The following is an 11,725-nucleotide window of genomic DNA, read 5'->3' as shown; positions in this document are numbered from 1 at the left end:
TTGTCTGTCCTCACTCACATATCCTGTCAATGCCTGTGACTATCTTGCCTTGCTTATAATTCCTAAGAGCATCTGGGTGGTGTTTGGATAGCTCTTGCCAACAAACAAGCAACTGATAAATGGACTCTCATATTACTAGAGTATATTTATAGCTATTAGTTCTTAAAACTGCTATTTGTTAATTCCATGATGCCTTCATTCAGTGCATGAATTTGACAACTCTTGGGTGCCTACTGTGTGCCAGGATTGTTCTAGGTGCTGAGGATGCAATTGTGAACAAAACAATGTATCTTCCCTTATGTGGCTTGCGAACTAATAGGGAGGACAGATAAACAATTTAAGTACATAGTGGGGCAGATGGAGAAAAATCAAACCACCTACGGGGGGAGAAGGAGGCTGGAATGGAGGGAGGGTGCTGCTGTTTTACAATGGTGGGCAGGGAAGATATCACAGAGAAGAATGAGCTTGAGCAGAGACCTAAAAGAAGTGAGAAAGAGAGAGAGATGAGAAAACGGATAGAGTGAGCCCTGTTGGTATTGAGGAGGACAAGCATTCCAGACAAGGGAATTGCAAGAGCAAAGTCCCTGGGGCTGACTTGGCCTTGTACATTAAAGAAATAAGCATTCTATTGTGGGGTAGAAGTTGTCAGAGGGATTAGTAGGGGCAGGAGGCAAACATGAAGAACCTTTTGGTTATTGAAAATGTTTTGACTTTTATTCTGATAAGTATAAGTATTTCATCAGAGGAGATGATGTGATCTGTCTGAAAGGAGCATTCCAGCTGCTTCATGGAGAACAGATTGTAGACAAGATCAGAAGCTGGGAAACTAGTTAGGAGTTGAGAGCAACAATCCAGGGCAGAAAAAATAGTACCTGGGCCAGGTTGCTTGAGGTGGGAGTGGTGAGAGGTAGTTGGATTCTGGGTATAACTTAAAGGTAGGACAAGCAGAATGTAATGATGGCTTGGATATCCTGTAACAAAAATAGAAGTCAAGAACAACTCCAAGGTTTTCGGCCTAAGCAACTACAGCAATGGAGTGGTGCTTACCCAGATGGGAATTAACAAGGTGGGGAGTTCAATTTTGTGTCTGTTAAATTTGGGATGTCTATGAAGCTGTGTCCTGAGCAAGTGGGAGGAGGAGCTGGTGTACCGGCGGAGGGGCTGGCCTTAGACGGGAAGGTGAGGTATGGACAGGCCTTCCATGTACCAGGAAGGAAGGTGAGGTGTAAAGGGACAGAGGCAGTGACTAGAAAAGGGAGCCGTGAGGACCTGGGGAAGATTTGTAACTGCTTCTATTTTCTCAGTGAAATAGAAAGCCAGCTCAGCAGCTGAGAGTGAGGACAGAAGAAAGTGTGAGGAGGCTTTAAGATAAAGTGTGAAATAGTCTTCTATGACAGTGTTCTTCAATTTCAGCTCATGACCTAAATGTGAGTCTTAAAATCAACTTAGTGATTTGAGATCAATTCAGTGATCAATTATTTTAAAAAACAATTCTTTTAAAAAGTAAAATTTTAAAAGAGCTTGTTGCATGTATCAAGAGTAAGAATTGCTTAATAAAAGCTTTATTTTAGGTGTATGTGTGTGTCCTGGGTTGCAGCAAAATATTTTTAAACACACTGGCTCAGGGCAGTGGGAGGAAATGAACAAGGGACAGTCAAATTAAACTCAGGGAATGAGTTACTGGTCATACAATTAACATATTTTCATGTAAATATGATTAGAATATAGATTCATAAGAACTTGGCTTTAGACCTGCTAGAGGTCCATAATCCCTCTCCTCCCACCCACCCCTACCTGCACTATAGGAAACCTTTATGTTGGAATATTTTCAATGATGGGACACTCACCAGCTTAAAAGTTCTAGATTTCAGAATATAACTTTCTTTGCTATAAAAAGCAGGACCCTCACGACACTTTCTCAGATGTTAAAGCAGTGAGTAGAGGATCTGGCAGTGGAACTTCAGAATTTAGTGTACTTAATATGAAGTTTGACCTTATTACATAATACCAAACTTGATGGCTTTTTCCTTTTTGGAGAGCTCTAAATGCTCTAAAACAAAACCAGTCTCAACACACTAAGAAATCTTGTTTTTATTCAAACTTCAGCCCAGAATGGCACCATTTAGCTTTTAAACGTATGCTCTCTCTTCTTACATTGAACTAACTGCAATTTTAATGGATGAATGAGCTAACTTTCGTGCCTACATTTTCAAGATTTGTCATTGGATCTGCAGATGAGTCCAATCAAATACAACTTTACTTAGAAATAAAATTCTTCATTTCAATACGTTACATGCCTCAGTTGCTGAATATTTTCCGTGCAAAATAGGTTAATGAATAATAGTAATATGTCAATAGGTGCTGTGAAAATGGTCATTTATATTTTTAATTCTAAAGAGCTCAGGTTATCTTCTAGACATTGTAATTTAGAATAAAAAAGGAATTCTCCAGTTTTATATTTTGCTTGATTGTTAAAAATGGTTTTGAGATTATTAACTCAAACCAATTTTCTATGTACCCACTGATTTCTAAACCATTTATGACTTGTTTTTAAAAAGTACCTTTTCCTTATTTAAAGGCAATGTCACACTTAGTTTATTAGACAGGATATTAAACATAAACATTATACATGGAATGTATTTTCCCCTTGCAATGTTTTTCTCTTTCTTCTGTATTTATTCTGATTTATATAAATTTGAAACACTGAAGTAGCAAAAGCAAAGTAAAAGGGGACGAAATTTAACTAATGGAGAATGAGGACTCATAAAAGTGTACACTCTGCCTACTTATCAGTAAGAGTGTGCTAATTTATAACACTATTTAATCTTAGTTCAGTTGTAAATCCAAATCAAATAGAATCTGAACCCATTTTCAATTGCTTTTGTGATTATTAGCCTGTATTCCAGGTTTCTTTCAATAGTTTCACTTCTCTAAACGCCAAGAAAAAGTTAAAATTGCAAAACAGGAACATATCTATATCTTACTAGTATGGATCCCTCTGCTATTCCTTTTCCTAGACCCTCATATATATATATATATTTTTTTTTTTCTCTATGTAAAATGTTTCTTTAGGAAAAACACAGGTTTAGTTCCTCTTCTGTTGCTTCCAACAAGAGCTCTACCATGGAAAGCTCTCTCTCCCCTTCCATTTTGCAAGCCTCAACAAGTCTGTTGCTGAGTCAGAACCTCCCTTTCCCCCCTGATGTGAGAAATCTTTCTCCCTTGAAAATTCATAAAGCTTCGGAAATGTTTAAATTAGAGTCTCCCTAGGGGAAAGGGGTGGGGATGCCAGAATGAATGTGGTGGGGAGGAGTCCCACACACTGCAGTCCCAACGGCAGCACTCGAAACGCTTTCTGAAACAGGAGGATTTGGAGCAGGCCCAGGGTTACCAAGGGAGCTCGCCTCGGAACCCATTATATGCATGTCTGTGTGTAAATAACCGCACGGAGCCGCGGTGGGTTCCAGGGACTTTGTTCCTCATTATTTAAGTGAAAATGTATGGTATATGGCCGGGCCTTCGTGTTTACCCTACAGAAAACACTTTCACGCGGCTGCGGGAGGGTGGATAACAGTACTCGGCACGAGAGGCTAAAAACAGAAACCGGAGCGAAAAGGACGCGCTTTCTAGGGCGACGAAGAGGGCTGCGAGTCGGGGCCATGGTGGGGCCAAGAGGTGTGGGCGACGCGCTCCGCAGTCGGCAAGGCTGGCGGAGCCCCGCATAGGCGAGTCGGCCAGAGGCCTCCCGCGCCGAGCCCGGAGGGCGGCAGGGGCCGGGTCCCCGCTCCCTCGCGCTGCGGGACACGAGCGGCCGCCGACACTGAAAGCCACTAACCGGCCTCAGTTTCCCCCGCGGGCCAGCGCCGCCTAGGGCAGCCCCTGTCCCTGCGACCAAAGCTCCTGTGACCGAGGACGAAGCGGAGGTGACAAGGAGGCAGGGTCCCGAGGGCGACTGGACGCGGGAAAAGTAGCGCGTGCGACCTGCTGCAGGTTCTACGAGGACCCAGCGCCGGGAGGGGCGGTTGCTCAGTAACCGTCCGCGCCCCCCGCGTGTGCTCGCCCTCGTGCGCGCGCGCCGGGCGCACAGGCCTCTTCGGCCGCCCGCCGCCTCAACCGACCGGCCTCTCCTTTCCCTGGGCGCAGGGGAAGCCCGAGGAGACGCGCCGCTCGCGCCCGCGCTCTCCCGCCCTCCCGAGAGCGCTCGCGCGCCCCCGGCCGAGCCAGCATATTAATAAGGGGCGGGACGGGGGGCGGGGCAGCGGGGGCGCCGCGGCCTCGAGCCCGCGCGTGCCGGGACGCACCGCGGGGGGCGGTGCGATTGTGAGGTGGCGCTGACGCACGTTCCGGGGTTCTTAAGCGGCCAGGGCGGCGGCGGTAGCGGCGGCTGTGCCCGAGTTGGTCTCGGGAGGTGGCGGTCATTGCCGCGAGGGGTGGCGGGGCCGAAGTAGGTGCCCCTGGCTCAGTCACGGTGTCCCTCTCTCACTGACTCCCCCTCCTTCCACCAAGGCCGCACCGCCCCAGATCCGGCGGCTTCTTAGGCGGGGCAACGGACGGGGTGCGTCTCCTCCCGCTGCCGCCGGCCTGATAAATGAGGGACTTCGGGTTTGGGGTGCTGCAAACCGCCCGGCTCCGAAGCAGCAGTCCCGAGTCCCTGTTCAGCGGCGAGGCGTACCGTCCCTACGCCGCTGGAGCCGCGGCGGCCGCCGCCCCGCCGCCCTCCGCCACGCCTTTCGGCCCGCGCTCGCCGCCGCCGTTGCCTGTCACCGGCTTCTCGGAGGCCGCCTCCCCCTTCCCTATCCCCTTCGGCTGCGGCGGCGCGGACAGCTCGGCCGCCACCGCTTCCTCTTCCTCCCCGTTCCCGGCGCATCAGCAGACCATGCAGGATGAACTGCTGCTGAGGCTGACACAGCAGCCGGCGCGGCCACTCTCGGGGGCGGAGGCCACGGAGAAACTCCCCAACCACCACCCCGGCGGCGGCACGAACGCGGGTGTGACCCACCTCCTCCCCTCCCAGGACTTCAAACCGAGTCTGCACCACCCCTCCTCCTCCGCCTCCTCCTGCTGCTGCTGCCGCACCTCCTCCCCGCAGGACTTCAGTAAGCGGCAGCAGCAGCAGCTGAGCAGCCAGAAGAGGAAAGAGTTCAGCCCTCCCCGCCTTCCCCACCCTCCGGACTCGAAGCCGCCGCCGCCGCTCCACTGCCCCGGCCGGTTCGGCTCGCCGCCGCCGCCCGGCCAGCTCCTCCAGCCGGCGCAGCTCGCCCAGCGCCAGCCGCAACAGCAGCAACAACAGCAGCAATTCAGCCTCCCGCACCCGCAGCACCTCCCGCCGCAGGACTTCGCCCCGCAGCAGCGCCCGGCCGACCTGCCCCCGCTCCCGCAGCTCCAGCCTTCGCCGCCTGCAGCCCCGCGGCGCCGCCACGGAGGCGCGGGCAGCCCTCGCAAGACCCCGGCCGTGGGCGAGGGCAGCGCCGCCGAGCCCCCCAATGCGGGCTTGGCCCCCTCGACGCCGCCGGTGAACCCCGCGCCGGGCTCCATGGAGTCCCCCAACCATCCTCTGCTCAACAGTCCCAGTAACCTCCTGCCTGGCGGGGCTCTCGGCGCGGGCGCCTTCAGCAGCCTGCAGAGCCCGGACCTTCCGCACCCGGGCGGCGGCGGCGGCGGCGGCAGCGGGGGCGGGGGGCCCCCCGGCGGCGGAGGGGGAGGCGGCTCCGCGTCGCCGCCGCCGCCGCTGCCCGGCTTCGGCACCCCCTGGTCGGTGCAGACCGCGTCGCCGCCGCCACAGCCCCAGCCGCCGCCGCCCCAGCAGCAGCCGCCGCCTCCGCCCCAGCAGCCGCCGCAGCCGCAGCCGGGATCGTCGGCCGCCACCCCGGGTGGCGGCGGCGGCGGCGGCTCGCTCAGCGCCATGCCGCCGCCCAGCCCCGATTCTGAGAACGGCTTCTACCCCGGGCTGCCGTCGTCCATGAACCCGGCCTTCTTCCCGAGCTTCTCGCCCGTGTCCCCGCACGGCTGTGCTGGGCTCAGCGTGCCGGCGGGCGGCGGCGGCGGGGGCGGCGGCGGCTTCGGGGGCCCCTTCTCGGCGGCCGCCGTGCCCCCGCCACCGCCGCCCGCCATGAATTTACCTCAGCAGCAGCAGCCCCCGCCGCCCGCGGCGCCGCAGCAGCCTCAGAGCCGGAGGTCACCCGTCAGCCCGCAGCTCCAGCAGCAGCACCAGGCGGCCGCTGCCGCCTTCCTGCAGCAGAGGAACTCCTACAACCACCACCAGGTACGGCGGGCGACGGCCCGGCTGCGCCGCGGGGCCTGGGAGACCGCGGGCGGGGGCGGCCGGAGACCGGGCTCGGCCCGGCGCGGCCCCGAGGGGCAGCGGCGAGGGCCCCTCGCCCGACTGAGTAGGACCCGGAGGGCGGAAAAGGGCGACGGGACTCGGGACACCAGACCCCGGCGGGGCGGGAGGGCTGTGGCCACCGTGGGCTGTGGGGCTCCAGAGTCGGGTCCGGCTGCAAGTGGCCCCGGCCGGGCGCCCCCTCGAAAGCCCCGGCGTGGCGGTGGGTCTAGGGCAGGGGCGGAATGGCGCCGGGGCTGGGGCGGGGGGCGGTCGGGTGCGACGTCCCTCTCGTCCCTCGTACGGGGCGACCCCGGGCCCCGGCCGGCGCCCCCTGGCCTGGTGAGCGGCCGTCCGGCTTCCTCGAGCCCGGCGAGACGGCCGGGGTTCGGGGGTCGGAAGACCTGGGGTCGGGGACGCGGGACCAGCGGGCTCGGGCGGCGGCCTCGGGGACGGGGGCAGCGGCCGTGGGAAGCGAACCCGGGAAGGAGGAGAATGATTACCGGAGACGGTGCCTGTAGGCAGCCCGTGACCCTTCGGCGTCGTCCAATGAGGGATCGGGCGGAAAAGCTTTTTTTCTTTTGAGTTTGTTTCATTCTTAATTGGCCGGCGAGAGCTGTCGCGGGCGAGGCAGTGGCCGCCGGCACAACCTACCGGGACCAGGGTCGGCGAGGAGCGCCCCGGCCGCGCTCCTCCTGCCCACCTGCCTCCCGACGTGGGTCGGTCCCCCGAGCTGCCAGATGGTTAAGACTGAGATGCTCCAAGACGGTTTTACTTTCTGTGCTTTTTAATGTTTGGATACTATTTTGTAGGCTTTAAAACTAAACGAGTCTGCTATTTGTGTGTTACCTTGAAAAGACTTTAACTTTTTTTTTTTTTTTTTTTTTTTTTTTTTTGGTGACCTTAACCTTCTCTTGAGTGATAGGGTGTGTGTATTTTAAGTGAGTAGTATAATTATGAAATCACAGCAGGCAGGTTTTTTAATTCATCCGGGTCCTTTCTGATTCAAGGTCTGTTTTGTTATCCTCTCAAAACAACGTTTGAGTGGCCGCTGGTTTGGTTAATTGACATTGAAGGAGTATTTTGTTGTTCTTTTTTGATCTAGTCAGGATTTATTATAGTGATCATTCTGTCTAAGGCCAATTTCGTGATTAAAGGTTGAGAGGGAAGCAAGATTGGACCTTAACCACTACTTACGTACTCATATAACTTTTTCCATTGTCCAGTTAAAGTTTTTAAGGGTTACCCTTTCAAAAAGGTGACTACTATCTAATTTAACCAAAGTAACAGTTGACAGTTTATTTAAATTAACCAGAATAACAACAGTTTTTGTTGAATCACTGGTTTCTTCCTGAGGAAGGAGAATGTGGCCTATAAGGGTTCAAAATAGTTAAGTTTGAAATAGTATTCCTCTTTTCCATGATTTACATAATATTGAGCAACTGTCTTTTGGGTGTCAGGGTCTTCGTTTTTTAACTGGAAACTTGCCACAGAAAATTATCTGTAGGTATTTTTGTATTCTTAAGGACTTGGTATATCATTAGAAGACCATGTACCAAGATCCATATTTAACTATAATCTGCTTTTTGTCAAAAGATAGGTCTTGCAATGGAGTGTAAGAGGTCACAGCTGTTATATGGAATTTTAGGTCACTGGAAGAGAACTTTGAACACTGCATCAGTGACGAAAGTAAGGTCCTGAAGAATGGAATATGTCCGTGGTCCCTTAGCTATCCTTTTGAACTACATAGAGGGGGAAAGGGTAGTATATATTCATGATTATATTGGCATTAAAAAACATTTTTAATAAGTAATAGGCAGTATAGACCAGGTTTACAGAAAAAAAAAGAAGCAGGTTTAATATTAAGAGTGCTTGATTTAAAGTAACTTATTGACTTATAGTTAAGTGCATGACCCATACTCCCTTTGGCTAAATGTTGGCACAAAATTATTAAATTATAAGCTTATTGACTATAAAATTGCTAGCAATTAATACTTTTCAGAATTTACAGTTGTAGCCTCTTGGTGAATTTTTCATTCTTTGATGACTTAACTTTTCTTGCTATTGGTTCGAGTTTGGAATATTACTTTACTTTTGAAAATGAATAAAGTTAATGGAAACTTGTATTACTAAGATCTTTACTAGAATGATCAAAGTATATAGTTGTTTATCTTAGTGTATCCACCTATGGGTAATATCAGATAATTATTTAACAGTTCACAGATAATTAAGTGAAATAAAAACTATGAAAATTTAAAAGAAACTACATTGAAACCGGAATAAAATATCTTAAAAATTGAATAAGCAGTGCAAAAAAAAGACATATTTGCTGTATTTTCCCTATCTCAAAAGGCATTTTTAATCTGTGCAGTAGAATAACACCAAATGTTATATTATCCACTTTTGCAGTGGTACAGTTTGTTTTAGAAACCTAAAGTCTAGATATTTCACTCATATGATTGGTATATTTTAATTGATAACGATCATATTTTTAGTTCTGTGCTTAGCAGAACATGGTTGCTTTAAGATCATAGTGTAGGTTATATCTTTAAGGATCTTCAAAGTTAATTTCAATTTTAAAGTATTTATTTTTTTCTTCATATCTGTCATTTATACAGTTCTCTCTAAAGGGGAAAAAAAGTAACTGCATGGTTCTGTTTTAATGAGTGTCATGAAATATCTGCTTGATTCATTATAATTTATAGTAGACAAGAGTATGAAAACTCAGCTAGCATTAAATGAATATGTTTTCATAAGCAAGATGTCAAGCCTATTACTTTTTATAAACTAGTTATGATATATTCTGTTACCTTTGTATATTTCTTTTTTTTTAAGATCATATAAATTCTTAACTCAGGCCTAAATTTGAATTTGAATTATAAACTCTTTGAATGCCTATAATTTAAATAGATGTATTTTCCTCAGCCTCTTCTGAAACAATCTCCTTGGAGCAACCATCAAAGCAGTGGCTGGGGTACTGGAAGTATGTCGTGGGGAGCAATGCATGGCAGAGATCATCGTAGAACTGGAAACATGGGAATTCCAGGAACTATGAATCAGATATCTCCATTGAAGAAACCGTTTTCTGGTAATGTCATAGCACCGCCGAAATTTACTCGCTCTACTCCATCACTGACTCCAAAATCTTGGATTGAAGATAATGTGTTCAGAACAGACAACAATAGTAATACGCTCTTACCCTTACAGGTAAGAATGGTATGTAAATGGCCTTATTTCTAATGTTAATCTTTCAAAATAGGAAATTGGGGGTGGCAGTAGTAATAGTGTGGTAAAATTAACGGATTAAAAAAGAGAAAGCTCTGATTTTTAAGCATATAATTTGATTATCAAAGGATAAAATACCTATACAAAAAAATTGAGACTAAAAAAATCTCTAAACACATAATAGAAAATAAGCTTCATAAAGTGTAGAAAACCCTGCTGTATTTCTTAAATTCATATTGAAGCTTTTACTTGGCAGCTCCTTAAGAATGCCTTAATTCATTAATCTTTAACAGGCCACCAAAATGAGTTTCTCCTCCAATATAGCTGAACTAAAATGTTTCGTAATTGTGCATAAATATAACTATGGTCAGCTGTATGTATATTCAAATGTAGTTAGTACAGCTACAATCATGAAAAAATAACATTAGGGCTTTTTACATAGAATTACAATTTGTTCACTGGTTCAGTGACTATTTTTTTTCTAAATGTGGCCTAATACTTATAATGATTAGACATTTTTTCAGGGCTTTTAATATTTTGCTGATATTATAGGTTAATAAAGTCCCCTTATGACTATTTAAAATGAGATATTTTCCCCTTAAAACTGTTAGAGGATGGAACAAGGATACAAGATAGAAAAAACTTTGATTGTTTTTTTCTTTTCATTCTTCTTTTTTTTTTTTTTTTTTTTGTGGGTGGGTATATGGGGAAGAGAACTGCTTATTTCTGATGAAAACTTCTATGCTATTGAAGGTGAGATCTAGTTTGCAGTTGCCAGCTTGGGGCTCAGATTCACTCCAAGATAGTTGGTGCACTGCAGCCGGAACATCCAGAATAGACCAGGTAGGCTGCACAGTGTATATTTTTCAGGATTTTGGCTAGGAGTTTAGTATTTGTATTATGAGTAGGATTTATTATTTATTTTCCAATTATACTTATTTAAGCATATGTCAGAGAGCATTAAAGCAATTTATTTTTAAAGGGTCACTTAAACTATTTAATATAAAATGCTTCATTTTAAAATTTAAAAGTAATTCATAATCATTTTGTATGTCCTAAACATAATAAATTTGTTTTTGGAGAAAGGAATCCTATACCCAAGAGCACCTGACTTTAAACATCAGTCAAACTGAACACATTTTATCTCTTTTCAGAATCATTTGCAATTAGGTATAAAATCATATGTTTACTTAACATCTAATCTTACATTTCATAAATGATTTATAAAATTTTTTGGCAAACTTTTTTCATGAAATCTGCTGTATTTGTCTTGAGATGTATGTCTAAGGAAGCCCTTAGTTCAGGTTTTTACCTGTATAAAAAACTTCATAGTATTTCTCTATCCTAAATTTTGTTACTGCTATTATATACTGTCTTCTTCCAAATAATCAGTTTCCTATGGAAAAGCTCTGAGTTGAAAAGCTGAGAGTCAGTCTTAATCAAATTACCTTCAAGTCCTTTGTGGTTACAAAATGCTATCTCTCTTCTGCAGATGAAATTTGAATGCATACTGGGTACCAGCTGATGAGAATTATTACAGGACAAATAGAACACTCAGTCCTCACATAAGAGGATTCTTTCCTACAGAGCCCAAGTTAGAATGAGCATAGACTTGACATTGTGGGAGTCCACTGAATGGAGCTCTGTTATCCTTAGTTACTTTATCAACATGAAATAATTTTACAAGTAAGGACTGTATAAATAGATTAATATTACATTTGTAAATATCATTCTAACCTGGAAGGTTGGCAGTAACTTCAATAATCAGCCATTAGCACTAGTTTTAAACAAGTCCTGCCTACTTACCAAAGTAGTCCTGCCAGGGTCTCCACTTAGAAATAAGTAATTGTCTCATGTAGTTTGTAATTGATTGTCTTGTTAATGTTGTAATGTTATCCATATATTTCTATTCTCTTCTCAACTCTGGCTCGGTTAGGCCATGTTAGTGATATTTTTATGGTAGCACTTTTATGGTGTTCAAATTTAAATGCCTAGGAGATGGTATGTTAGAAGAGGAAAATTATGATAATAATTTTGAAGGTGGCAAGGGACATGTTTTTAGACAAGAAAGGACATAATTATTTGAAAAGGTTGTGCAGGAAGAAGCAAGAGGATATGTGTGAGGGATATATATCTATGGAGAAAGAAGAAGATTAGCTGCCATGAGGATCCATGGGGGTG

At 46.9% G+C, this 11,725-nt stretch overlaps 1 protein-coding gene across 7 annotated transcripts in view; it reads left to right on the top strand.

Moving 5' to 3' along the window:
* The first annotated feature begins 4,443 nt into the window (after positions 1 to 4,443).
* CPEB2 (cytoplasmic polyadenylation element binding protein 2) overlaps positions 4,444 to 11,725 on the top strand; it is a 64,712-nt gene continuing 57,430 nt past the window's right edge. Inside the window, exons 1-3 of one of the 7 annotated variants that reach the window (XM_060104006.1) lie at positions 4,445 to 6,262; positions 9,245 to 9,526; positions 10,298 to 10,387. In XM_060104006.1, coding sequence (XP_059959989.1) covers positions 4,589 to 6,262; positions 9,245 to 9,526; positions 10,298 to 10,387 — 2,046 coding nt within the window. In that variant the 5' untranslated portion in view covers positions 4,445 to 4,588. Of the gene's footprint in view, positions 6,263 to 9,244; positions 9,536 to 10,297; positions 10,388 to 11,725 lie in introns of all 7 variants that reach the window. The other 6 variants (XM_060104016.1, XM_060104058.1, XM_060104025.1 and 3 more) reach the window with 6 other exon arrangements.

The sequence above is a fragment of the Mesoplodon densirostris genome, chromosome 1 (genome assembly GCF_025265405.1).
Source record: "Mesoplodon densirostris isolate mMesDen1 chromosome 1, mMesDen1 primary haplotype, whole genome shotgun sequence".
NCBI lineage: Eukaryota > Metazoa > Chordata > Mammalia > Artiodactyla > Ziphiidae > Mesoplodon > Mesoplodon densirostris.
Note: the sequence above shows the minus strand (reverse complement) of the source record. Positions and strands in the feature narration are given on the sequence as shown.